The 27,843-nt window shown below is 37.0% G+C and overlaps 5 protein-coding genes across 6 annotated transcripts in view; 2 read left to right on the forward strand and 3 right to left on the reverse strand.

The window, feature by feature from the left end:
• Positions 1-4,464: 4,464 nt before the first annotated feature.
• LOC135082636 (heat shock protein 68-like) lies at positions 4,465-6,688 on the reverse strand. Its single transcript, XM_063977426.1, has one exon. The coding sequence runs from the start codon at positions 6,574-6,576 to the stop codon at positions 4,618-4,620; it is 1,959 nt and encodes a 652-aa protein (XP_063833496.1). The 5' UTR covers positions 6,577-6,688; the 3' UTR covers positions 4,465-4,617.
• Positions 6,689-7,189: 501 nt separating this feature from the next.
• On the forward strand, positions 7,190-15,479 carry LOC135082638 (sister chromatid cohesion protein DCC1). The gene is made up of 5 exons (XM_063977429.1): positions 7,190-7,296; positions 13,674-13,864; positions 14,019-14,830; positions 14,898-15,061; positions 15,273-15,479. Exons 1-5 carry the CDS (start codon positions 7,286-7,288, stop codon positions 15,376-15,378), a joined length of 1,284 nt encoding a protein of 427 aa, XP_063833499.1. The 5' UTR covers positions 7,190-7,285; the 3' UTR covers positions 15,379-15,479.
• On the forward strand, positions 7,379-10,598 carry LOC135082762 (protein DENND6A). Its single transcript, XM_063977528.1, has one exon. The coding sequence runs from the start codon at positions 7,574-7,576 to the stop codon at positions 9,257-9,259; it is 1,686 nt and encodes a 561-aa protein (XP_063833598.1). The 5' UTR covers positions 7,379-7,573; the 3' UTR covers positions 9,260-10,598.
• LOC135082763 (mitochondrial import inner membrane translocase subunit Tim23) lies at positions 10,584-12,104 on the reverse strand. Its single transcript, XM_063977529.1, has 3 exons — positions 11,796-12,104; positions 11,344-11,451; positions 10,584-11,241 (listed from the first exon to the last, which is right to left on the reverse strand). The coding sequence occupies exons 1-3, from the start codon at positions 12,010-12,012 to the stop codon at positions 10,982-10,984; spliced, it is 585 nt and encodes a 194-aa protein (XP_063833599.1). The 5' UTR covers positions 12,013-12,104; the 3' UTR covers positions 10,584-10,981.
• The window catches only part of LOC135082637 (phosphoenolpyruvate carboxykinase [GTP]-like), a 45,742-nt gene continuing 33,378 nt past the window's right edge, over positions 15,480-27,843 (reverse strand). For both annotated transcript variants that reach the window (XM_063977428.1, XM_063977427.1), the window contains 12 exons: positions 23,583-23,682; positions 22,527-22,672; positions 21,146-21,330; positions 20,660-20,782; positions 19,942-20,091; positions 19,334-19,437; positions 18,659-18,872; positions 17,950-18,142; positions 17,256-17,454; positions 16,632-16,781; positions 16,195-16,392; positions 15,480-15,902 (listed from right to left, as the gene is read on the reverse strand). In XM_063977428.1, the coding sequence (XP_063833498.1) occupies positions 15,798-15,902; positions 16,195-16,392; positions 16,632-16,781; positions 17,256-17,454; positions 17,950-18,142; positions 18,659-18,872; positions 19,334-19,437; positions 19,942-20,091; positions 20,660-20,782; positions 21,146-21,330; positions 22,527-22,672; positions 23,583-23,682 (1,867 nt within the window). In that variant the 3' untranslated portion in view covers positions 15,480-15,797. The remainder of the gene's footprint in view (positions 15,903-16,194; positions 16,393-16,631; positions 16,782-17,255; positions 17,455-17,949; positions 18,143-18,658; positions 18,873-19,333; positions 19,438-19,941; positions 20,092-20,659; positions 20,783-21,145; positions 21,331-22,526; positions 22,673-23,582; positions 23,683-27,843) is intronic.

A 27,843-nucleotide genomic window follows, 5' to 3' on the forward strand; every position in this document is an offset into this window, starting at 1 on the left:
TGTTTAGCACTAAAATGATTAATTTTATTAATCATTTTACTCATCAAAATACAGCTTCAGACCATAAAAACTTTTTTGTTATGTGAGTTAGCTTATATTTTTATTAAGTCCACGAACTCACTGTTGTCTATCGGTTAAATTTACTAATTTTTAGCTAGTATGTATACAATAAGAATTCTTCAGCTACTATGTAAAAGGAACAAATCTGCGCTTAGGTTAGCCGATACGCTTGCAATTCATAGACAATTTTGATGATGTAATGAATATTGTCTATGACAGCGAATCCTAATATTTCTCATGGATTTGACCAATAACCTGGGTCTAAAAATCGCCATTCGTTTGATATTGAAAATATTTAGATCTATCAAAAGAACAGAAGAACTCAATTCAACAGTCGAACAGAACATTCTAGTTTTAGAAAGAGACATAGCTGGTAAAAAAACCTTCATCATTGTGTATTAATCTTTGTCTCTGCATACGATCAAGAGTTTTCGGCAATATACGGCAATGTTGCTAATAATATTGCCGAGTTTGTGGTTGTGTAGCGTTTTGTTAACGAATCTAAACCTACCCGAGGCATTATTAATGTGATAATACATACTTTGTTGTATAGGTAGTTACTAACCTGTGTCTCTTTCTTTTATACGCAATGGCGTCTTATTATTCAATAAAAATATACAATTTATGTTGATTTTCTAATTTTATTTAACGTGTAAATTTTTATTATCATATGTTTACACTTTAAAAACATTCTTAGCACCACACAGTTCTAAATTGTCGCACATACTATGTTTTAATTAAAAATTCGTGTTAAGTAGATAATTTTATTTCATTTAATTATATTTTATTTATGGATATTTCTAATATCGGCTGTAAAATTTATTTTTTTATTACTTTTGAATTTAATGTTTATTTTTCATAGAAATTTTATGCTTTAATATTGGTGCAAGTGTTAGTACAGGCGACAGCACATCACGCTATACATACAGGTTTGTTGGAAAGTAGTGCCTGTTACAACAGCATAAGGTATCACAGAGATTAGTTCGATGTGTTGTGGTCTGTACCTTGAAATAGAGATAGGGTCTACTGGGGTCATTATGTTCTTAATTGTGTTACAATGTATAATTCACTCACAACTGTCCTTTATTCATGAAAAATAAAATAGTTTTATAACACCGTTACAACACTACTTTGTCTCTTTTTTATCATATACATATTTCCATTTTATGAAGAGGAAATATTATAAATGTTCAAAATATGTGTATAATAATAATCTGGTGGACCCTACATATTTATAAAATTTATGTATGTACAATCGCAAAACATAAACTTGAATAGTGTTGATCTTGGAGATTTTAAATAACATAGTTTTCTTTATTGCAGAGGTATAACATTTAAATTTCATTTGCTTTCGTGATATTATTTTTTGTATTTAATTCATTGGGATATAACGTATTTTATGTCAATTTTAATGTTGTGTAAATGGAGTGGATTCATGGTGTTTCTGTATTTTGCAGTGGCGACTAACAAATATTGAGTTTTAAGTCAATGTAACGCTCTATAAATTTTGAGTCTCCTAGTACAGTCAGCGTCAAATAGTTTGTGACACCCAAAAGTAGCCAAAAAGTTCGCAACACGTCTGTTACAATTGGAATAAGGTTGTGTTGTCAATTTGGCCACTTTTGGGTGTCACGAACTGTTTGACGCTGACTGTATTAACTTTTTAGGTGTTGCCAGTTTGAAAATCATTTAAGATATTTTACATGGCTATTTGTTTATTTTTCTATTTTCACCACTCTGGAATTGAACGTGTTTATTGTAAAAAAAATGCAAAATTTTACTTGACCTATAAAAATGACGTCATTCACGTACAAGTATGACATCGGTCGTCAGAGTACTCCAGTTTTTCAGAAATGTATCTTGTTACTTTATCATACAGTTTATAATTGTATAACTTAATCATATTGTCTTAGTTCGCCACTGCGTCTTTTGGTAATGAAAGACTGATTTCTCGAAGTTTCTTTGGACAGGGTGGTAGCCACAATAAACTATTGAGCAGGCCGACATGGGTGTAAATATGTAGCCGAAAGTGGGTTTGGATGTGTGTATTAAGAAAATTTCATTACCGGTCTAGCGCTTACCTCAGTAGTAATGAGCACGGGAGGGTGATTTTGTGACGTCAACGTCAGTGAGACTTCAGATTTGTATGCTGTGTCACGTACTCACGTCATAATATTGAAATAATGTCAATCAATGTCACCTCCCGTGCCGCTGCCACACCTCAGGCACTGACTGATTTAAGTTATAGACCTATAATTACTTAATATGTAAGTTCAAAGTATATCCATGTCTGGCATACTTATCATGCAGAATGTTCTTTAGATTATTCAGATAGATGGTTAAGCAGTGTTTGAAATATTACTTGTATGGCGGTTATCACACTGCGCCGCGCTCCGCGGCGACATTTAATCATTGTATGCAAGTACCTCAGTTTGTATAGAAAACACGCGCGGCACTTCACACTGACAACGCGTCCGCGCGTGTGATTTTTTATATGAAAATCACGCGCTCCGCGGCGGAGCGCGGCGCAGTGTGATAACCGCCTATCTGTAATGATTGAGTCTTGTATAGTCCCCCGCATATTTATCGATCTCCTCCAAAATTGAATTTTCATAGACATTGAACCATATTCTAATAGTACGAGAGCCCACGACCAAAATTTTTGTCTCATAGCAATACGGCCAAAACCGCATCAAATCGATAGATACGATTATCCTGAACTCGAAAATACCAAAATCAGACATTTTCCGCGTAGCGTTTGATCTGACCGAATTTTCAAAATTGTCAAAGAATTTTACCGAACTGCATCATAGCAATATGTCTGATTTGCAGACTGTAGTTGAATGATAGTTCTGAGATACCGGAAACATTATTTTCAGACGTTAGTGGTGTAGCGCAAACCCGTAAAATCACTTAAAAAAATTAAAAATGAGACAAAAAAAATGTCTCATAGCAATACGTCTGAAAATCTTTTTTATTAGTAAATTTTGGTTATTTGATGCGAACAAAACAATTTTCAGACGGAAATGTGAACGCATTAAATTTTGAGACCGTTTTGAAAATGTTAACAAATTTTACCGATCGGTATCATAGCAATATGTCTGAAAATTGTTGGACATGATAAAATAAGTTGTCCACATGTGCAAAAAATTTATATCAGACAAATTAAGTGTAGCACCTTCTCTATCATACAACTTTTTGATACACTTAAAGTGTCTGAAAACAGGTTTTTGGTAATCATGGCAGCAATACAAAAAGTTGAAAAAAAAAATTATCCGTATTGCTATGATACAGGTCGGCTAAATTTGTTGACATTTTCAAAAATGCGCACAGGCTATATGCTACGCGCAAAATGTCTGAAAACAAACTTTTTCGTAATACAATTATAAAATCTATGTACATTTTCACTATCAGACGTATTGCTATAATACCGACTGTCTTTTTTTTTTGACACAGCAGAAATGGCCTCCCACGCAGTTGCTACACTTTCGACCGTTACTACACATCTAGTCGGGTTCAGAATCATACAATCTAACGATTTTATAGGGTTTTAGCCGTATTGCTATGAGACATGGTTTTGGTCGTGGGCTCTCGTACTATAAGGATAAGTTTAAAATCTATTGTGAATATCCGACATTTTGGTGTGGTTGAATCTATTAGCGACTGTACATAAGAAAAATAAATCAAGTTTGTATAGTGTGTTTACCACCAAACAAAATTAATGTTTAAATTCCTAATTAAAATAATAGAAATGATCAGTGATCGGATATTCGGGGTTCTTTATTTTTCATATAGTGGCTTATTTATTTATTTAAATTATCTTCCCACAGTTGTTATTGATGAAAAAGGAAGGTTTTTTTAGTGCATTCCATACTGGCCATCACCTGTTCAATAAGTGTGCAATAGTGTGCATCAGATTATCCGATCACTGGTGATGAACAATAAATTACAAATACAATTTATTCGTCGTTAGTGTGAGTGCTGTAGCGTATGAAAGTAATGTATGAGTATTATGCAGTTAATAATATTGTAATTTGAATTTCCTTTTATAATAACTTACGATGGTTCATGATGATCCACTTTTGATGTATTTAGTTGGTCTATATTAAATGTGATGAGTAAGTTGATAGCATTGTATAAATAAATAGATATAATTGTGAGGATCAGTCATATTGGCTAAGGTCCTTATTGAGCCTGTATTTCGTTTACACAAATAAACATAATGCCGATAAAATCAAGTTTTTTACTAAGAAATTACCCTATTTCTATAAGTATCAATTCCTTTAACTTCTGTAAATTATTGTCATTAATTTATTTCAAGTGATTGACTGATCGGCCGATTGTGATATTATTATGTTCTTGGGATATTTATGGGAAATGGGGATGTTTTTGAATAATAAACACTTATTAGGTTAATTATAATACTAATTTATTGAGTCCAACAGATGACAATGTCTAACTAAGAACTACAATTAAATTAACAATCAGTCTTAATCTTTGAATAGGTAGGTACTAAAACGACTAGATCACTGGGAGTTTTGGATTTAACTTCGCAGCTTAGTCCACTTCTTCAACAGTGGGGCCGTCGTGTCCTCCTTGCTGTTGGTAACCGGGCATTCCTCCGCCCATGCCTCCATACATTCCACCTCCCGGCATGCCGCCAGCACCAGGCATACCTTGACCACCTTGTCCTCCGTGCATCTTGGTCATAAGAGGCTGGCACACGCCCTGAACTTCCTTCAATCGATGTTCATATTCATCAGCTTCAGCCAATGCGTTATTATCCAACCAGCGCAGTGTTTCCTCACACGTCCGACGGCCCACGTCCTTGTCTTGCTCGCTCAATTTGTCACCCGCTTCATCCAGCGCTTGTCTGACTCCAAATACGTAGGCTTCCAGCTTATTCCGCGCCGCCACACGCTCCCGCTGACGCTCATCTTCCTCTTTATACTTTTCCGCATCAGCGAGCATTCTGTCGATCTCCGCCTGAGATAGGCGCCCTCTGTCGTTCTTGATGACGATCTTCTCGCTTCGGCCAGTGCTGTTCTCCTTCGCCGATACGTTCAGGATACCGTTCGCGTCCAAGTCGAATGTCACATCGATCTTGGGCACTCCCCGAGGCGCCGGCGGGATCCCGGTCAAGTTAAACGTGCCCAGCAAGTTGTTGTCCTTCGTCATCGCTCGCTCGCCTTCGTACACCTGGATAGTCACGGCCGGCTGGTTGTCAGAATAAGTGGTGAATGTCTGCGCCTGACGACACGGAATTTTCGAGTTGCGTTCGATGATCTTCGTCATCACGCCGCCGGCTGTTTCGATGCCGAGCGATAGGGGTGCGACATCGACTAGGAGAACGTCTTGAATACGCGTGTCGGTGGTTCCGCTCAAAATAGCTGCTTGCACCGCTGCCCCGTACGCGACCGCCTCATCTGGGTTGATAGACAAGTTGAGTTTCTTGCCGCAGAAAAGACCCTGCAGAAGGCTCTGGATCTTTGGAATACGTGTTGATCCCCCGACGAGGACAACATCGTGTATTTGGCTTTTGTCCATCTTAGCGTCACGTAGAGCTTTCTCAACGGGCTCCAGTGTCGACCTGAACAAGTCTGAGCACAGTTCTTCAAAGCGCGCTCGAGAAACTCTCGTGTAGAAGTCGATACCTTCGTATAGGGCATCGATTTCAATAGTTGCTTCAGTGCTAGACGAGAGAGTTCGTTTGGCGCGCTCAGCTGCAGTTCGCAGACGACGCAGAGCCCTCGGGTTACTTCGAAGATCTTTCCTGTACTTGCGCTTGAATTCTTCTGCGAGATGGTTCACTAGCCTGTTGTCGAAGTCTTCGCCGCCGAGATGTGTGTCGCCGGCTGTCGCTCGCACTTCGAATAGTGAGCCCTCGTCGATAGTTAGGATGGAAACGTCAAAGGTTCCGCCTCCGAGATCGAAGATGAGTACGTTGCGTTCGCCCTTCAAGTTCTTGTCGAGCCCGTATGCTAAAGCAGCTGCGGTAGGCTCGTTGATGATTCGCAATACGTTGAGTCCAGCGATGGAACCGGCATCCTTGGTCGCTTGTCGTTGAGCGTCGTTGAAGTACGCCGGCACTGTAATCACCGCGTCCCGTACAGTCGAACCGAGATACGCCTCTGCAGTTTCCTTCATTTTCGTCAGAACCATGCTGCTGATCTCTTCCGGCGCGAATCGCTTCGTCTCCCCTTTGTATTCCACTTGAATCTTTGGCTTGCTACAGTCGTTGATCACCTTGAAGGGCCAGTGTTTCATGTCTGCCTGGATCTTGGGATCGTCAAACTTGCGGCCGATGAGACGTTTCGCGTCGAAGACTGTGTTGTTGGGGTTTAGTGCTACCTGGTTCTTCGCTGCATCGCCGATCAGTCGTTCTGTGTCCGTAAATGCGACATACGAAGGTGTTGTTCTGTTTCCCTGGTCGTTAGCGATAATCTCCACATTACCGTGCTGCCAAACACCGACGCACGAATATGTAGTTCCGAGATCAATTCCAACGGCTGGCATTTTTCTTGAGTCAATAGTTCCTTTTTACAGTAATAAATTTCACTTCGAAACTTGTTTTTGTAGTTAACTGTGGTTTCCCACTCGCTTTCCTTTCGCTTCGTTCCTTTGTGTGTACAAGAGTAAACTGAATTCTCGCGCCCTTCTCCCAGCTTATATACCCAAGCCAACCGGCCAATCATAATCGAGTATTTTCGACACTGTACGAGAACGCCAATCCAGAACATTCTAGTACACCAATCAGGAAATTTCTCGTAAAAATAAACAGAGACCAATGTATTTGATAGAAAGAGATGGAAGCTGTAGAAAGAGACAAACCTACGTGTTAAACAAAGACAGAAGATAGTCTTGTATTTTTTTTGGTGGTTGTGTTTAGCTGTGGAACAAGACATTTTGAGCCAAAAGTTAAAATGCGTTTCGTTCAAGATAATTTAGTTATTTTATTGCAATTGTAATCATTTCAAAAATAGAAAAAAAGACAAAACAATAATAATTCTTCTTCAAATTCTTCATTAATTTATCTAAAAACTGCATTTTCTGGATATTATATTTATTTATGCGTCTGTAATAGATTGACGTCTATCGGTGATTGGTGTGAAAACGAAACGTTTTTAAAAATGCTTGATGCTCGTACTGTTTTTTACACATTTTAAATTAGTTTTTCTATTAATTTGTCCTACTATTTGCTATTTTTAAGTGCTTATAAATAAACATGGAGATTGGGTAAGTGCTTATGTTTAATGTTGCATGTCTAGTACATAAACCATACATAATTTACGGAAAAGTAAGTAAACTTTTGTTTTGGCGGGCGCGGCCATGTTTGACAGAACAGCTGTTAGGGCTTGCGTGCTCTTGGTTGTTTTTATTACAATACAATGACAAAAATGTTTCCTAGCATAGTTTTTCAGTGTAAATAGTATTTACTCTGTGAGAAATAGTGCTGAGAATACGTGCGATGTTAAGAATTGCATTTGGAATGAGTTAACGGCAGTCTAGAGTCATGGCTTGTGGAGTGCAGAATTACGACGATATTCCCGTTCTCACTGAAGACGAAGACTTTCAAGCGAAATGGAGCAAGTTCTCGGATTGGTTGCATTGTATTTGTGTGGTTACATTCGACCTGGAGCTGGGACAGGCGATGGAGAGTGTGTATCCACCAGGAGTTAAGTTGTCAGACCAAGAGAAGTGTAATATCTGTTATCTAGCATTCCCAGACTCTAATTCGGGATGCATGGGGGACACGCAGTTCCACGTGCGGCTGCGGTCACGTACTCCGTTATCGAATCAACAACTTATTTACAACGAAGACGCTGTTTCAACACTACGAGCGGACTCCACGCACTACTGGGGCTTCGTATACTTCCGTCAGGTCAAGGACCCGTCTCTCCCTCGAGGCTATTTCCAGAAAAGTATAATCTTACTTACAAGGCTTCCATTTATTAACCTTTTCTACAAAGTCATTCAGTTGATAGCACCAAAGCACTTTGAAGAAGGAGAGAGTAGTCTAGAAGCTGCTTGTCATGATATAAACAGATGGCCAAGGTTAGATGCTGGCCAGAATGTGTTGTTGCCAGTCTTAGGCTCAGTGTTCCAGTCTTATATCCCTAACCATCAGACTGGTAAGATAACCCGTTCAGACATTGCTAAACATGTACACTCGCCTAATGTACCACATATATTGGCATCACTGCAGGATGTTAATGTGTTTGATGCATTGTCCAGTTTGATATCGCATTTACATTTGTTATGGGAACTAGTTTTGACAGCAGAACCCATTGTTGTAATGGCCAGCTCACCAACAGAATGTTCTGCTTTAGTTCAAGCTCTGACGTATTTGATACAGCCACTTCCATACTCTGCTGAATATAGACCATATTTCACAATACATGATAGTGAGTTCAAAGAGTTCACTAGAAAGCAATACAACCCACCTTGTGTAATTCTTGGTGTGACTAATCCATTTTTCACAAAAACATTACAACATTGGCCACATACAATCAAACTGGGTGATTCAGCTTCAATTAAAACCAAACTAAGAAAAGTTGGCAATTTAAAATTGTTAGACACAGCACCTGGAGTCTATACTCAGTATAAGCCATTTTTAGAAAAGGACAAAACAATTATTAAGAAATTACACAATGGAATAAGAACAGAGCGTCCCTCTGAAGTTCAGACAGCAATGGTTAAACGTCACTTGCTAGAGTTGACTCAAAGTTTCATGATCCCTTTGGAGAGGTATATGGCATCGTTGATGCCATTACAAAAGAACATTTCGCCGTTCCGTGCGCCTCCTGTGCCAAATCCATTCAACCCTGAAGACTTCTTTGCAACTCTTCAACAGTCAGGGCCCCAACTTACTACTGGAATCAAGGGCGACTGGATAGGGTTGTACAGGAACTTCTTCAGGACACCAAACTTCAGTGCATGGTTTCATCAAAGACATAGCAATTTAACGAACAAACTTCATGCATTACAACTTGAAGCTTTAGCTGAAAGTGATTTAAAGAAATGGTCCATTGGAAAGAAAGAAGTTGAGATAGTTGATATGGTGCTCAAGCTCCGCGAAGTGCTAAAGAGCAATCCTCCTGTAGCTGATAATACTAGGACTTTGTTAGCTAGACGTTTGGAAGATCTGAATTGTGTGTTGCCAGAAGACATGAAGCTGATATTAAACGCAGCCTCGTGACGAACGCACTGCTGCGCCTCAAGGGGTTGCAGCGATGACTGCAAAATTCAAGTTAGATATAATTGTAGATCTATTGCATGTGTCTAGAATAAATGGCCAAATTAAAGTGAGTTAAGTAGGCAATGCCAATATCATTCATTATGTTTGAAGTACTGATACATTTTCGGTACTACTACACAAAGATCATTCCTTTTAAATTTGGTGTATAAAAATCTGTTTGTACTGATAAAATAACTTACGTTAATGTTTGTTTGCCTAAATATAATATTTTATCTTTTTTAGAGGGAATGACTGCTGCTACAAAGAATAAAATTAATACTCCTTGATCGAATTAAAAATGTTACTGCTAGATAATTTAGATAGTCGATATATTGGTTAATTCTAACTATATTGATTCATTCATTAAGTTTTCATTACTTTGTCATCATTGTCACTAATTACCAATCCATCAGTTAACATTAAGAGCATAATAATAAAATAGAAATAATAAATAACGACATAAATAAGCTACCTGTAGGTAAATTACATAGGCACTTACTCAGTTATTATGTAATCTATTAAATAGGTAGCTATGATATTTTAGCATAATTTTAATTAGGTATGAAATGATTGTGTAAAGTTAAAGAGATGGAAATGTTAATGTAAAATTATTTTTATATCTTATGAATTTATTTTACATACAAAAGTATGTAGAATCTCGACAGTCAATTCAGCATTTTACTGTCTTCTTCATAAAGTAATAAAAACTGTAACTCATCTTGAACATATAATTTTGTTATATTATCCACAAAACTGTTATATCTAATGCTTTCCTGCAATTAATCCATCCACTTATCACTCGATGTAATCTAATTATAAATTATATGTTAAGTGTTTATTACATAAATGACTTTAGTGATATGAAATGTTAGATTACAATAACCTATACAGACAGTAGTTAGGGCAATATAATTGTTAAGTCTGTGTTGTTTGATGAAAGTTTATTTTTCTTATGATTTTTATAAAGATAATTATTTTAGCTGTGACCTTGTCATTTGAATATGAGAACTGTTTGCTGTAGATAATTATATTTTTGCTGTTTATCATGTTTTACTTGAATGGATTTTGCTCAATTTCACAAAATAATGCTGTATCTTTTTCAATTTGTTACATCATATAACCAACACTACATTATGCCTTCCTTTGTACAAATCGTATTGAATGATGTCCAATGTTTTTACTAGTAAGTCCTAATTTTATTTGTGTTGTGAAACTTGTGAATAAAGAGCATTGTACAAATATTTAGTATACTGTATGTAATGTAACTGAAATAAAATAAACACTATAATTTTTCAAACAATCGTTTTATTTTAGGGCTTATGCGTATTTTGTGCTGCTCCGATACTGGGACAATGATCGTTAGGCAGGACAGCCTTGCATAAAAATCTGAACTGAGCAAAAGAACATGACCCGAATAGGTTCATTTGCTGCAGATCAATGGTTTATTTATATCATAGATATGTCTTTAGCAAAATAAATAGATGAGCTCCATATTTCGAGATTTTTAGAATTCTTGATTGAGATAAGCTTTACGAAATAAGCTTCCCCAACTTATTTCATGAAATTCTCAGGATGAAGTATATTGGATGAAGACAAATCTATAATATAAAAGAAATTCAATATTAAAAACAACTAATATAACAGTCTATTATGTACATAATCCTAAAGTAGGCGGTAATAAAATCACAATCGGTTGTATCTGGCTTTGCTCCATATGTTATCGTTATCAGTGACTAAGGTGTAGACTCCAGCTAGTGTGAGGCCAACCGCTGCTCCTAAGCCCATCGAGCGGAGGCCAGCAGTGCTCTTGTAGATGACTCCTGTAGTGGCGGCTGCTATGAAAGTGTTGGCTGTGTCTTCCTTGTCACGGACCCAAGTCACACCCAGTGCAATGCACGAGTAGAATGAAGCGATGATACCAAGAGTGCATCCGGTGGTTGTGCCTGAAAATACACAAAAATTATGTTAGAATTTATCCAGTTGAGAAGATAATAGCTCTTTTGGGGAAGTCAATATTTTTAAATAAAAATTAGAATTTTGTTTACCTTGTTTCATAATATAGTTGACTATCTGGGTACGCCTTACTTTTCCAACTTGGCCAGCCAGTGTGGTAGCCCTCAAACCCTTGTAGAGTCCTGTCATACCTCCAAGACCTGCAATTTAATGTTTTTATTTTAGTTTGTTGGTAAATTCAAAACAAACAAAAGTTGTTTTCATGTCAACAAACTTGTTAAATTACGACAAGACATTACAGAGGTCATTTTCCACAGTCTTAGTGTGTGTATTATTTGTTGATATAGCACAAAATCATAAATGAACTTTGGAGTCGTAACATTTGTTAGTATAAATAGTCAAATTTTTATAGCAAGAAACGTCCAGTCACATTATATAACAACTAGAATAGTATTTTGTTAATTCTTTGCTGCTGGATAGCCTGGAATGTGTTATGTAAAATTATTAACATTTAGAGGTTATTATTTTCATCATAACTTATTACCTGAACCAGTCATAAAGGACATTCCGATTATGGGCAGAGCTACGTTAGATCTTCTAGCAGTGGAAGCCATGTGTCTATCATCAGGGTACAAGAATTCTGGTTGCATTTTCGGTATAATGTGAGGGTCGAAGTTGAGGTACGGCGACAGGCTCGCGCTCGCCTGGTTGTTCTTTTCTTCATTTTTATTGATTGGGAGTATATCACCGAACAGAGACATTTTCGATTTTTTTTACATTAAAATTATTTCTAAACTAAATCGTGATTTTGAAAATCACGCACGGAATTTTCGAGGATCGATCGAACTGTCAATAGAGATGAGACGTATTTACTAGAACAGATCCACACACTAGGTATTTTACAGTACTAAGTGGCACCTATTCCAATTTTTAAAATACTTCATCCACCTAGTATTTTTTAAATTACACGATTTCCGACCCTACCATCAAAGTAATAGAGGTTATTATTGCATAATCCGTAGTCGTGTATTACGCGCACCGCGTATTTCTCGCTAAGTATTTTTTAAATTACACGATTTCCGACCCTACCATCAAAGTAATAGAGGTTATTATTGCATAATCCGTAGTCGTGTATTACGCGCACCGCGTATTTCTCGCTAAGCTTATGTGCGAACGTAGAGATTCACTCCGTCTCTGTCTGACAAACAAATTTGAGCGCAGGCAGGTGTGAGATAGGAATAGGTGTTTGATGTATTACGTAATTTAAGCTCTATTTGTACACAGGTAAGGTTTTGAATATTTTAATTTTTGTTCTCTCTCATCCAGCTCACTCCTTGTTGACTAGCCGGTAAAAAACCAGTTTTTATTCTTCCGACAGGTTTGTTTTGGTTTGTTGTCACGCGTCCGTGATAATTGCATAAATAAAAAATAGAAAAAATTATGTAAATATTTTTATGAAATTGATATCTTTTAAATAGGTACGCCAACTTTTAAGTTGACAGTCCTAAGCCTGTTGAAGTATGAAGGGAGGATATCAATCAATCAACAACCAGCAAAAACATTATTATTCAATTTCAAATTGCATTATTAATACTACGAGTGGATCTTTTCAAAGAAAATTGTATTTTAAAGTCATAATACGTGGATTAGTCCGCACTAGTCGCGTCAAGTATGGTAAATTACTACGTACTAAGTGGAACAGGTATTTGGATCACGTATTAATAAATACTTGGAATAGGTGCACCTAGTATCAAATTTACCTAGTATAACCCATCTCTAACTGTCAATGTCAAAAGAAAGAGACCATTGACCAGTGTTGCCAGTCGGGTCTAGTCAGAAATTACCAGAAATATAAAAAAAAGTAACCTTTTTGAATAAAAAGTAACCTTCATACCGATGATTGTGTAAGGTTGTTCATGGATGGAAAATGAATACAATTGATCATCTAAATTCGAAAAGTGACCAGTCGTATAAAAACGTTTCATGGATTTGCGTTTTATTATCGAAAAACATTCGCTAAAACTAATTTTTTTTAACAAATAATAAATCAAATTCAAGTTTAAATGCACTTTATGACATAATTTTTAAATTGTCACTATTAATATTTTTTACTAAATAACCTGTAAAGTTAATTCTACAATTTCTCAAAAATCACCTAAAAGTAACCTTTTCATTAGTGTAACCTAAAAGTAACCACTGCAGTTCAAAAGTAACCTAAAAGGTTACAAAAGTAACCTTCTGGCAACACTGCCATTGACAAAGCTCGTTGATTTCTTTATATGGATTGTGGTTTGGACACAAGGTTTTTGCACATTACCAAAAAATATTTTACGAAGGATTGCCAAGTGTTTGTATACAAATACCCTTTATTGTAGTAAATTTTCAGGCAGGAAGTTCTTAATTATTATAACTTTATTTTCAGAGAAGAAAGAACCCCTGAAGATGCACGTAAAATAATTAAAATAGCTAAACTTCATGAACCAGAATTAACTGAAATAACACAAGTATTAAGATTTCCTGATGTTAATCATCAAAATGATAATTTAAAACTTATGCTCTTAGATGATGTTCTTTTGAAAGAGATTGAAAAGGGCAACGATCTGATATTCAAGGGTAAGTGCAATATTTTTTGACCAGGCTAAGGTTTTTTTAAGGACTTTTTACGTATCGGATATTGATTACACTATCATTAATCACAATGACCGTAACATGGTAAAATGTATGTTACCATGTTAGGTAGAGTTTAATGTTTGTATTTTTCCTTCAGGAGATGCAGATGAAAGCGTTGTCCTGTGCACCAATAACAAGACCTATGATGTCAAGGAAGCAGAAACATCAAATAGCTTGCTTTTGGTCCCAGATTTATTATTTGCAGCATCAACAGGCCTTGATGAAACGTTAAAAAACGATTCCATGGAGTGTGAATCAGATTCCTCTTTTGATAAATCTAACACAAGTCTCAATAAATCAACAGACTCTGACGACGGAACGAAACCTCCTAGAAAAGTCGAACATAAAGATATAATCAATACATTTTTCACTTACTATGAATTAAAACCTTGTAAACCTCGTCTTTCCAAGTTGCGAAAACTTTTAGAACTCACCAAGTATCAAGGCATTGAATTAGAATACGCAGTTGATAAATCAAAATTATTAAGTTATGAAAATTTGTGTGATAAAGTGCAGGCGTCAAAAGCAGAACTAGATGAAGAATTAGACAAGATACAAGCAATAAAAATAGACGATCATTACCGACTTTTGGAGTTTGATTACGAATTCAGAGTGCTGTCGTATATGTTGGATTTGATAGAAGAGAATTCATGGTCCTTAGACAAAATTTCTAAAGAAGAAACGTTAGAAAGTTTAAAAGATCTTGTACCAGAAACGATATTGCAATCGATGTTTAGATTTTACACAACAGAATCAATAGAAGAGGATGGCGTTCAATACTACCAATACAAACAAGATAAAGTGTGTGGTTTTCTGGCTAAAGTATTGCTGAAAAGCGCCGGAAAGTTTAATTTGGCTGAATTTCTTCAAGCTTGGAGCGATTCTGTCCCCGAAGGAATGGTGACTGATGTGAGTGTAATAAATTGTGATTCTTATTATTGCCATTCTATTATTTATTGATAATTGTTGTTTTTAGGAATCATTATTGTCGGGTATTGCTTTGATCGATAAAACGAGTACACCGAAAGTAATATGGGGATTTGCTGAAAGTGATTTACCGGAAGATATCAATGAGCGATTCAAAATCCTATTCCAAACCAAGACAAAGTGGACTGTTGATGAAATATCGCCGTATATCCAGTAAGTGTGTGTGGATTTAGAAGAAACAGAACAGGCAGGCGATTCAGAAGCTTACGAAATTTCAGTTATTGCATGATTCTATAAAACACTTAAGAATGACATTGCTACAATATTTCTCAAGCTCGACTATCGTTAGTTTCTGAATGTGTTTCAGTACCAGACTATTCGCTAAACATGATACATATTTTAACCTTCTCTTTTTCACCTACAGATGCTATGCAACGGAAAAGCTGAATGTCAATGCGATATTGACGAAGTATGCACGAGCGTCAACTCAAGATGGAGTCAGAGTATTTTCAGCAAAACATATGAAGTAATAATTGTCAAACAGCAAACAGTGGTACACCACTTTTTTGTATCGTTTTTGTGTAACAATTACTAGGTAGGTATGTTAGATTTGTTAAGAAATAAAATCATGTATTTTATAAACTTTTGTTTTATTTGATACATTCTTACTTATTAAATAGTTATGATTACTTAAATATTACTTTACATTTGCTTATCATATAAATTAATTAACACAGCCAACGTATTCTTCTTCAACATCTGTAATGATATTATCGATCTTAGTTTTGAGTTTTTGATCTTTCGTTGTAATATATTATTGTATTAATCTCAAGATCAACGCATAGTATACGATTAGCGTTAAAACTAATTATAACTATGATTTTATTAGTCGAGGGAATGTTATAATATTACGATAGATTCTTATTGTTACGATCTTTGGTCTAGTTTTTTATGAGTGTTTCACGTTCTTCCTGAGGGTTTCGAGTTCGCTCCACATTTCTTTTGGCAGGTCTTCACCAACTTCTTCTTTGAAGTACTTTTCGATAGCATCCGCCTGTAAATAAAAAAGATAATTAGTAAAATCATAAAAAAATATTTAAAAATAACGCTTCGAACACGATTCAATCAATTAAGTTGCGGAACTAATTTGTTAATGAATATTCAACTAAGAATTCACTCTTAAATGGGTATCATTACAATCTAATTTATTAATTTGAGTTAGCTTATTAACAAGTCAACTGTTGCACTTTATTATGTTGTTTCTATTAACCAAATTGAACTTTTTATTAATTATTGACTCGAATTTAAAACCTGGGCGATAATGGATTCAATAAACTGGTACATACCTCCTTAAGCCAGAAGTCCTGGGGTATACTGAACAGCGTCTTCATGTCGATGTCTCCTAATCCCTGAGTGTTGAGTTCGCCCTGCTTGGGCACGTATCCGAGAGGAGTTTCTTGGTGGCATGGCTCTTCGTCGCAGCGACGGAGCACCCAGTCCAAGACACGGGCGTTCTCGCCAAAACCGGGCCAGAGGAATTTGCCCTGTAAATACATGATACGTTAAACAACAAATCGTGGATATAAACTAAAAATGTATTACTATCATCATCTCTATAAAATTATTCAAAGACCATCAATCATTCTACAATAAAAAAATGTTTTTATCAATCTCTGTAAGGACACCTGCTAGGCAGGCAAGCGGCGGAAATTAAAGCCTTGTTCAAGATCAAGGAACTTTATTTGCCTAAAAAAATGCCCTGGTAATAATGTTCTGTTCTTACCTGATCATTCTTACGGAACCAGTTGACGTGGAAGATCTTGGGCATCTTACGTCCAGCTTGCGGCATGGAGAGCCAGTGCTTGAGGTACTCGCCGAAGTTGTAGCCAAAGAATGGCCGCATGGCGAACGGATCGTGCATCACTACTTTTCCCTGTAGACAAAATTAATTTTATTTAAAGAACATATTCCACTATGTAATTTAGATACATATGCATATTATATTATTATAGTCGACAGCACATTAGACTTACTACAATGTATTTTAGTTGCATAATCTTAATTATTACAACTATCTATAATGTCTCATCAATCCGTTCACTTAATTGTTTGTCTTTTGTAAAGTTAATTACCTAGGTACCTACTATTAAAGTACCTATCCGGTTTCCATATTAGGGTATTTAAAGAACAGTTGTGATTGCTGAAGGAATTACAGTACTACCCGTTCGCGTTAAGTTTGCCGGTCCGTGGAATGCGCGTCCCCTCCCCCAACCGCGATTAAACGCAATCAATATTAATAAATAAAAATATTTTCAATATAGTTTGCTATAGACACTTCTCTTCGAGTGACGTCATATCGCCAGCGGCAAACTTATCGCGAACGGATAGTATGGTCTTGATTACTTACGCTGTGTTCTGCGGCAGCAGTAGCCTCCGACCTCATAGCCGCGCCCATGAAGACGCCATGCTTCCAGTCCCTTGCTTCCACAACTAGTGGCACGCCCTCAGGCCGGCGCCCTCCCAACAAGATAGCAGATATCGGCACTCCTTCGGCGCTCTCCCAGTTGTCATCGATTATGGGGCATTGCTGCGCTGGGGTGCAGAATCTGGGAATTTAAAATAAAATAATTGGTTAATTAATTTTTACACCACCAATCAATTGACACACTTTTTGAAACGGTCAAAACGAGACTCCTCCATAGATTTGGTATGGCAATACAAGCAAGTGACGTCACTATTTTGTCAACTCAACTAAACTACTTTTTTCAACTACAATGCAACCAAAAATCTTAATTTATAGGTAATTTAAAATCAATTAAGTTTTTAGGAACAGAATGAAGTATCTTTTAAAACAAGTTGTGATTTCGAATTAATCCTTCAAGCTCCGCGAATCTGGACACAATAGATAATCAATTGTTATGACATGAATTAATGCCGTCTGGGACTCAATCGGTTTGGGGAATGATGTCAAATAGTCTATTGTCATCGAAATCCCAAAAAAGTATGAATTCCCGAATTCAGTGGGAAAATTCCTTAACGGGCAACACTGTAAGTTGTTTTTAAAACACTGCCTTGGCATAAATAACTTTGGCCAAACCTACCTCGAGTTAGGATGAGCAGCAGGAGTCTTCTTGCTAGCATCCCACGGCTGTCCCTTCCAGTCGGTCAGTTTCCCGGGAGCGGAGTCCATGCCTTCCCACCAGACGCCGCCATCTTGGGTCTCGGCGACGTTCGTGAATACAGTGTTGCTGAACACTGTTGCCATTGCGATCGGGTTTGTAGCTGCCGATGTTCCTGTAAATAGGGATATGGGAATAAATTAACAGTTCTTGATAGTCTAGAATTGTACAGAGATAGCATGGCAAGCACAACACAATGGCATCGTATGAAGATGGAGTACAGGCGATTTAGCAAGTCTGATATGCCGGACTCATAAGTTTTTGCGTTAGTTTTGACGATATTTTTTAGTTTAGGGTCTGTCTAAGCCTTGTGCCTTAGTAGAAGAGTCTTTCAGCAAAATGGATCAAAGCGTAGTAGGTTGTCTAGGTTTCTAAAAGCTTGTCTGATGATAGCAGCATTTCCAACTACAATAGCAGATTAATTCAATTCACACCCGTATTCACAAAGGATGCTTGCATAAGTAAAGCAACAAATCGAACGCACAGCGTTGAATAGAGCTCTGTGATTGGTCCATGTGTGACCCTGTGCGTCCACGCGCACTGTGAGACCTCATAGTAATGTTTGTAAATACAGGCGTCATTCATTTACTTTGAGCTTGTGCTTTACTCAGCTTCAATTTAAAATACTAACCTGGTGCGACTCCAAAGAATCCGTTCTCCGGGTTAATAGCCCTAAGCACTCCGTTCTTATCGAACTTCATCCAGGCGATGTCGTCTCCCACACATTCCACCTTGTATCCGGGTAGGGATGGCGTCATCATGGCCAGGTTGGTCTTGCCACAGGCTGAAGGGAATGCAGCCGCTATGTAACGCTTGCGACCGTTGGGAGCCGTGATACCTAGGATCTGTAGGGTAGATGTATGTGGTTAGCACACAGGAAGTAGTAAGTTATAGATGGTTAGGTAGGTACATGAATTGAATAGGTGACAATGTAATTTTCAAGAGTTTGAAATAGGTATTATTATGTCTTGTGGTCATATCCAAACGCCAGAACCTATCCTATAGTTTTAGTTTAGTAACTAAGATCAGTTTCAGAAGAAATTAACTACATCTTGACGAAATTAACAACAACTTTTATGATGCTGTACTTAGATGTTAGACAGTGGTGATTGCTTTGGCATCATTGCATTTAGTTTGTCCCCTTTTACATAAAAAGTTACTTTGATTTAACATTGCTATGTTTTTCCTAGCGCAATATTATGTACTTTGAGCCTGAAGCGGCCGCTGGAGATCACGATAACAGTTCATTTCTCTTGATTAACTGGTATTAAGTTACTTATGAAGGGTAAAGTAAATGTGAACTCACCAGCATATGCTCAGCGAGCCATCCCTCGCGGCGGGCCAGGACGGAGCCAAGACGGAGGGCGAAGCACTTCTTGCCCAAGAGGCTGTTGCCGCCGTAGCCGCTTCCTGTAAGACAAAAGCTTGGTAAAATAACTTTCAAGGGGTCATAAATTTTGGTAATTTGAAGCAGTGCGAACAGTGAAACGGCAACAGCACTGAACGACGAAACGCTCATTGCAAGTATGAAGGTAGACAGGAAACCAAGTATTGCAGCTCCATAAGTCCATATAGGGCCTATTCCTATACCTGCGGGGTTGTTATAACACTAGTAACTAGATCCCACCAGAAAAAATGAAGTTAATCAAGTTCTCGAAATTAGGAGAAAACACCACGTTCGTCACTAAATGATGATCAACCAAAGCTGGTGATCTCATTGGCTTCTTATTACGATTACTCAACAGAGAACTGACTGTTTCAGTTATTTGAAATTCCCTTTTTCCCTTTCTTCCCTGCTTAGATTGGAAAATTAGAGAAAAGGGAGATTTTTCTTCATCCTCTCCTGCACCTATCTCAGTTTCTAGTGGGGTAGTTCTATCTGTTCAGCTTCCAGTAACCAGTTCTTCAACTCACCGTAGCTGATGATCTCGTTGTCAGCAGGCCGGTGCAGGATGACAGTGCGTTGAGGGTCGCAAGGCCAGCCGGGCACGCCGCCGGCTCCTACTGCGTGCAAACAACGCACGAAAGACTCGTCCTGCCGCAGCGTTTCGAGGACTTTGCTGCCTGTGGAGGAGAATACATTCATAATGAGTAGGTGGTCATTTATTCTCATTAGCCCTACATTATAGGGTGCTTATAAGTACCAGCTAATAGAGACACAATAGAAATCAATTGTTACCGCGGTCTCATGAGACCACCTAGAGTTCCACGGGATGACTTGGATACATCCGTTCCAATTGTTGCGTTCTCAGTTGTCATTTTTGAAATGTTGAAGTTCTTACGAACTGCCTCCATTGAAGGAACCTACAAGAAGTGGAAGGAGGGATCCTTCAAGAAGTGTAAATGTGCTAGTAACTTAGCTCACAAATATGACGTGTAAATAAACGTCCTAATTGCAAACCCCATTGGTTAGAATTGGCGTAGAAAAGAAGTTGTCGGAGTTCAAAAAGTGTCTCTAACTCTCTACATAATGTTTTAAAATTCTGTAGCAAAGAGCAACAGCTGCCTGAATCTGAATTCCACGGTTAAGTAGGTATTTTTGATTGTCACAATGATAAAAAGTATTTTGTGTGTCCTTTAAATAAGGTAGAAGAAGTTAGTTGGCTTCTTTCCTAGAATATTGGTTACTTACCGATTCTCGTCATGACGCGCATAGAGTAGACGACGTAGGGAGAGTCGGTGATCTCCACGCCGATCTTGGACAGCGGGGAGCCCACGGGACCCATCGAGAAGGGGATCACGTACATTGTGCGACCTGGGTACAAGAAACTGGTTTACAACCCGCTGTTTTTGAGCTGGTTATGTTGCTTTTTTAGAGTTCCGTGGTTCTGACAATTAAGGAACCCTTTAAAGATTGGTAGTCGTTTCAGCAATTGTTACGGGGTGAGTCTTGAGTCTATCTGCTCTGTTTTGTACTGTATTCTTTGTGGAAATCCTTGGAAGAAGCTTCTTTTTGGTTTAAACAAAGTATTTTTAGGTACAACTTTCGTATTTTTTCTTTTAGACGTCCTCTGCTGAACAGTCTTTCTTTAAGGATTTTCATATACCTATCCATCTCCATCTAAGAGAGAACACAATCTACCTACCTACTTAGAAGTTTAAAAAGAAGAAATCTTACCTCTCATACATCCAGGGAACCTCTCAGCAACAGCCTTCTCGTAATCAGCCGGTGCGATGTAGTTCCCCAAAGCAGACTTCTGGCCCAGCCTCGCGGCAGGCACCACGTCCCTCTCCCGATCCGAACAGATGAAGGTGCGGGATTCCACGCGCGCTACGTCAGCTGGGTCCGTGCGGGCTAGCCAGCTGTTGTGACGAAAAATGGGGTCGTTTAATAAAGTGACTGGAATAGGATTTCAGATTGATTGGAGAGCCTAGAGACAGCGTTGAGTATGTTAATCAAGCGCTGGAATCCGTTTGGGCTAGCCAGCTGTTGTGACGAAAAATGGGGTCTTATAATAAATTGAATGGGAAATAGGATTACAGGATGATTGGAGAGACTAATAATAAATAGAGACAGTGTTGAATGTTTATGAAAGTATGCTTCCTTGAAAGCTGTCTTCGATTGTCGCGGAAGTCTAAGGCTTAAAATTAGGGCGTTATAAAATCATATTAAACATAAACATAAGACTAAACTTTCGTGTGACCTGAGAATAGAAACTCAAGCCGGTTGGTTTGCGTGAGATTTATGTAAGTTACTAATCTAAATCTATCATCATTATCGAGTGCGGATTTGTACGAGTAAATAGAACAACATTTATGATTAATTAAGTAGGTGCCTAATTATTATTGGCTTTGTTTGCTCACGAAATATTTATGAAGTATATTAACAACAATGTAAACACAACATATAGATGTTTGATGTGATTACTTAGTTACTAGCACTAGTTGAATAAGTGCTCAATTGAGTCACCTTTTATCACTTATCTTAAATTGTAACTCACTAACTGGATCTGGATGGAGGTGCACCATTACCATAATCATTTGAGTAACAGCTTTCTTGGTGACTCTTGCTTTGTATTTATGGCCTAACTCAACTTTCTTCTGCCTACTTACTTTACTATGACTTTGATATTTAAAACAACGAGCCCTTGTAAAAGACCTGTTTCTTTTCAGAAACTCCCGATTAACTAAGTACCTATGTGGACATGGTCTTCTCTTAAAGATAGCTCTCATAGTATTATCATAACGAGTGCGTTGCAGTATGGAGTTTCATACAAAGAATACTGAACGCCTCGATTTGATACGGTTACAATCCGTTTACGGGTTGATAAGTGTGCTTCGTCCTTAAACCAGTAGGTAGTCCTATGGGTCTCGACAAAGTGCACATTAAAATCGCAAACCCGTCGAAAAATGGTCGAAAGGCCTTCTTTTATGGAGTTATGACGGTTTCGATTTTCGATTCGATCAAAAAGTGCAACTTGTCTAGGGGGGCTGAACGATTCGAGTTAATACGGTTACGATTCGTATTCGTCCTTAAACTGGTAGTCCAGGTTACTCACCAGTTGTCGTACTTCGGCAGCGGCTTCAGCGTGCCCTGTTCCTGCATGAGGCTGAGCAGGGCAGTGGCTTCGCCTTCCGATCCGTCACATACGTGCACATGCTCTGGTTGGCAGAGAGCCGCGCTGCGCTCGACGAACGCACGGACCTATGGATAAGGTTTAAATAAATTAAAAAGTAGGTAAGTACACTTTATTTATTTACTCCTTCGTTCGTTTCAGCCGAAAGACGTCCACTGCTGGACAAAGGCCTCCCACAAGGATTTCCGCAAAGACCGGTCCGCCCGCGACCTTCACCAGATCCTCGGTCCAACCTAATGGGAGGCCTGCCTACGCTACGTCTTACTTACTCCTTATTTACTCATAAAAAGTTCTAAACTCTATTAGAGCTCTTTAGTAATAACTATCATGACCTAACCCTTCCACTTCAGGACAATAATATGGGCCAGTGCTAAGAAGAAGCAGCGCAAGAAACTCGGTCACTATTTTCAGCCTCATTTTCAAGATTTTACAATAGCTAGTCCGAGTATTCGTCACTCTATTCTACACCTAAGGCACTAAGGGATAAGGTTTATGTTACTATTTAGTTCGTTCACACTTTTAGTCAATAGACTATAGCCTATCAAATAACAAGTTTGTGGCTGGTATTGCACCGTACTTTACCGCAGGTTGGGAAACATTATGCTAAGTAAGTAATCTAGTAAGATGTAGGCTGGTGTTAAAATAGACTTTCAAGAAGCGTAGTTTCAATGAAGATATTGACTTGAATGAATGTTCGAGTAAGCTCTACAGGCCCGCTAAACAATAATTACCTACTTACTTAAGTCTTAAGTAAAAATTCAAAATCAAAGTTTTATTTTTCAGTGTGCTGTCGTGCCCTACCACGACTTCAGAACAATATCGGATGATGCTGAGAAGTGACGGTAGAAACTCAGTCAGTCGCCATATTATACTTAATCTACTTTTTTGACCTTGGACATCACAGTTGTATTCAACTCTGATTTATCTTGTTTTTGCGGTCTACAACTACATAAAAGAAGAAGAAGAAATTAGGCTTACCTTCGGGGTGAGGGCAGCAAGTGCAGGGCTGGGCTTGCTGACTCCTCGGAGGGCGGTCTGGTGGGCCGCCCTGCTGCAGCCGATCACCACCTGCGCGCATCTGTAGCAAGAGAGAACACATTGATGACAACTAGAAAAATTGGCGCGAAAACTTACGGAAACCAGACGTTTTTAAAAGTTTTTTTTATTGTCATTTAAAACCAGCCAGCAAAAGTGATTGAAAAACTTTTTTCTGCAATAAGTAAGTAGGAACCTTTTACGTTTTTAGCTGTTTCATGTGTAAAATTAATATGTAGGCATCCCAAGTAACATTTTACTCCATTTAAGAGTTCAATAGTCGTTCACATGTACTCCACAAGCTGTGTATGTCAGCTGTATTCGAGCTGTATAGCTTGCTATAATGCTTTTATAGAACCAGTTTGGGCACAAATTAGACAGCTTTAAGTTCACTATGGCTGTAAATTAGCAGTATAATAGCATTATAATAGCAGTTTAAGTAGTAACATCGTACTTAAGGCTGACTTACGGCACTATATGGGACGCAGTGTGAACCATACAACGTACGTGAGGACAATAAAGAGTAACAAGTGGCTAAATGCACAGCTTTCAAAGTTATAAAGTCCGACAAAAGTACTCCAATGCTACCTAAAGTTCACGTGTGTCTTAAATTATTTCCACATTTTAATATTAGTTTGGTATTTGTACGTGAGTGCCAAGAGGGAAACAACTCGGGCGGATAATCATTTATGCAAATAATAACACGGGTTTTAAATACTTAATAATGTTAATGCCATTGGGAATGCAACTTTATCGTGAAATGTATACATATTTACAGCTAAAATATTTACGCGCCTCTGTAAAAACGCGATATTCATTTTAAAATATTTAAAACTGGCTGAGAGGAAATCTACAATTTTCAGTTTTTGATATTGGATTGGCATTATAATTATATTACGGTAATTAATTATAACATGAAACCAAAACTCAATCGCTCTATCTGCGAATTTTGTGATAAATCTGCATTAATTTTGGAGATTTATTTGGTAAATATTTTAGGTTATGTAGAACAAAATGGTGGAAATGAAATACGGCTATGTGAACTGTTATAACTCCAATTTAATGCGGTGAGCGTATATTAGGTTCACATGTGTTCTGTTAGAATGCTGTTATCTATATGAAGTTCCACATTTGTACCACTACAGCGCTAATGTCTATAAATTTATTCTAATGTGAACGTATGTACAGCTTTAAGATGTACCTAGTTCAGGTCAATTGTGTATCTTTAATTCTTTCAAATACTGAAATTTTAGAGATCCGCAATAAAAATTATTAATGTCCGTTAAATCGCCTAGCCCAGGTACTAATAGTCAAGTATGAATACCTAAAGCATCAGACGGTAGTGTTCCCGGTTTAAATTCGTTTATTATGCTTGACAATTTATTCAAAGCGGAATGAGGAATACGATTTTCAATAGCCCATGTTCTTATTTTTTTTTTGCGAAAGGTTAAATAATTGTCCAAATCAAAATGGTATTCACTATCACAAGAACTGCAATCATCACACTCTGATATCTGGTATATTTTGAAGGGAAATTTCAGGTTCAGGCATAATATTTTCCTCTGCATCATGTACAGAACCACCATGAACAACTAAAAACAGGCTTGGGGAAATGTGTAATAGAATATCACATTCACATTCGTGTTCAGCTTAAAGCAAATAAGAGTAGTACTTGTGGACAAATAAACTGCTATTGATGTTAATGGACAACACATATAGTCCTTTTAACAGCCTACAGTGTACATGCGAACCATTGAAACACTTTTGTACAGATAGTAAAAAAAGGTTATTTTAATTATCACAAACAAGTCCTACTACAGCTACTAGCTGTATAACAGTCTAAAACAAGTAAACATAACAGCCTTTGGCTTTATAAATGACCACGTGTGTTCTATTAAAATGCTAGCTCTATAACATCGTACAAGTAGGCCGTTAAACAGCGGTTGCCGTATCTCTACCCTCCTATAATGCTCTTAGTCAGATGGCTGACTAAAGGATAGTTGTTAGAGTATTATAACACCAACAATCGTATAAAAGTATAACTCTACACTAGTCTACACTCCTATAAGTCCCTTAGACAGGTATAGGTGTAATTAATTGCAATAATACAGCTTATACATCACGAGTGAACTGTACTAATGCTTTAAGTACACATTGGAACTAAATGTGAACTCTTAAATGGAGTAAAATGTTACTTGGGATACAACCACAAACGCAAGACCAACCTGGACTTCGTTTTAAAGGTAGAGTTAAGATGTAGTTAAGTACACGAATTATCTGTAAAAGGGGATAAACTTTTTTCACTAAATGAACTATTTTCCTTCTTCGTAAAAACTAAATAATTTACGCAGTTCTCTTTTTAAGTTATCGATGTTGTTTTGTTTATTTATTGTAACAACGATGCACGTAGGTACTGATATTGTACTTCGCACTCTGTTATCGGCGAACTAAATTCTAGCAAGTGAATTATTAACACACGTTTTGTGCTTGAACTCTGAACTGCTTCCCTAGTAGATAAATAAGGAAACAATAAATTTAATTGAAATCAAAGGCGAAATTGATGAACTCTAGTTATTCTAAGTAGTTATTGGAAATGGTCATCCAACGTTATTGCGACTATTATTGTGTGGTTTGGTTACGTATTTAAATATTTATTATCAACTTTTCCTTGAGACATTATGCAGATATTATTATAATACGTTCCTGATGATGATGTTTTGTAAGTGTTACTTAATGCTCCACTAATTATTTATGTCATTTTGCAAAGTTGCAAAATAATCTTGGTTTTTTTAAATTACGCTAATGTGCTGGTATTGCAATTTTAATACAACTAACTATTTGACTAGTAGGTACCACAGCTTAGTACCTAGTACCTCCTATATAATATTATGTAGGGACCTGAATATTTTGGCAGGCTATACTTAGTTACTATTAATTCCCTATTATTTGCCGATTAAAATCTCTAATTTGAACTTTATATGCGACATTTTTTACTTGTCCCTAAATTTAAAAAAAAGTTATGTTGCAGTTTTAGTTTTCACTAAAACCTGACCTGAAAATCTACCTATAGTTTCATATTACGCTGACTTAAAAAATGTATGAAGTAGTCTAGAGTCTAGACTTATAATGCATCGCAAGCACACTAACAAAAAATGTCGTCATAGAGTCTTAAAGTAGGTACCTACCTCCTGTTTTAATATTTTTAGTAACTTTAATATAAAAAGAATTTATTATATTTTTATTTAAAGATTTTATTGGTACTTTTGTCCAAATAAATACAATTATCTTTGTTACGTGATGTTGATCTCTATCATAAATAAAATCGTTAAGTAATGATAAAATTAGTGATAGGCGTTATGACTCTATGACTATTTTTAGGTTGCATGTCATTATAATTATTTTTAACTAATTAGTTAATTTACATTAAAACTGAGAAAAAACTAAATCATAGACTGTTAGAAATCATTACAATTATTATTGATTCACGATTGTGACCATCATTTAGTAAATTAAGTTGTATTATTACCTAGTTGTATCATTTGTAATTAGAGTGATTACATTTATAGTTAATTAATGGAAACTTTACAAGTGAATTCTTGTAAATGTCGATATGTTGAGTCCAATATAGGTACAGTTCAAACAATGACTCTTTGTTAGCTCCCTAGAAATGCGAGTTCGTATCGCCGCCGTTTATAGAATGTTGCCTTGTGAACTGATATTACTTGTGTGGCAAAACTGATAAGTTGTAATTAGATTCGCGATTTGCACTTGAATTAAAAGCCAGTTTTTTTTATTAAATGGGACTATTTGTAAACTTATTCCTGTCGATTGTCGATGTCAATTATCTGTTTAAAGAAACTTTTAGTCACTTATTAAAACAATGACTCAGTTACGATGATCTGTGTTTGAGTTAACATTACCTATTTAAAATATTAATTGTTTATTAGGATACGATATCTTGAGTAAGTAAATTAGATAGAATTTAGTAACAATATAGAAATGTTTTAGTAGATTAATAGGGAAATAAGTTAAATGTTTGACTACTTAAGTTACTAATGACTAAAAAAATTCAACAATGTTGTTCTAATATTATGCATTTTAAATGTATTATGTATTATGATACTTTTACTACGAGTATGGCCAAGGTCCTTCGACAAAGGAGGCTAAGATTTATTTGAAATGAAGTTATTTAATTAAGTGATTA

Source organism: Ostrinia nubilalis, chromosome 22, assembly GCF_963855985.1.
Source record: "Ostrinia nubilalis chromosome 22, ilOstNubi1.1, whole genome shotgun sequence".
NCBI classification, from domain to species: Eukaryota; Metazoa; Arthropoda; class Insecta; order Lepidoptera; family Crambidae; genus Ostrinia; species Ostrinia nubilalis.

Bases quoted from the DNA above. Each gene is read 5' to 3' on its own strand.
- LOC135082636 (XM_063977426.1), bottom strand. From the start codon at position 6,576: ATGCCAGCCGTTGGAATTGATCTCGGAACTACATATTCGTGCGTCGGT.
- LOC135082638 (XM_063977429.1), top strand. The intron at 13,865-14,018 runs GTAAGTGCAATA...TTTTTCCTTCAG, and splicing joins CAACGATCTGATATTCAAGG to GAGATGCAGATGAAAGCGTT. The intron at 14,831-14,897 runs GTGAGTGTAATA...TGTTGTTTTTAG, and splicing joins CCGAAGGAATGGTGACTGAT to GAATCATTATTGTCGGGTAT.
- LOC135082762 (XM_063977528.1), top strand. From the start codon at position 7,574: ATGGCTTGTGGAGTGCAGAATTACGACGATATTCCCGTTCTCACTGAA.
- LOC135082763 (XM_063977529.1), bottom strand. From the start codon at position 12,012: ATGTCTCTGTTCGGTGATATACTCCCAATCAATAAAAATGAAGAAAAG. The intron at 11,452-11,795 runs GTAATAAGTTAT...ATTAAATTGCAG, and splicing joins GTCCTTTATGACTGGTTCAG to GTCTTGGAGGTATGACAGGA. The intron at 11,242-11,343 runs GTAAACAAAATT...GTGTATTTTCAG, and splicing joins CAACTATATTATGAAACAAG to GCACAACCACCGGATGCACT.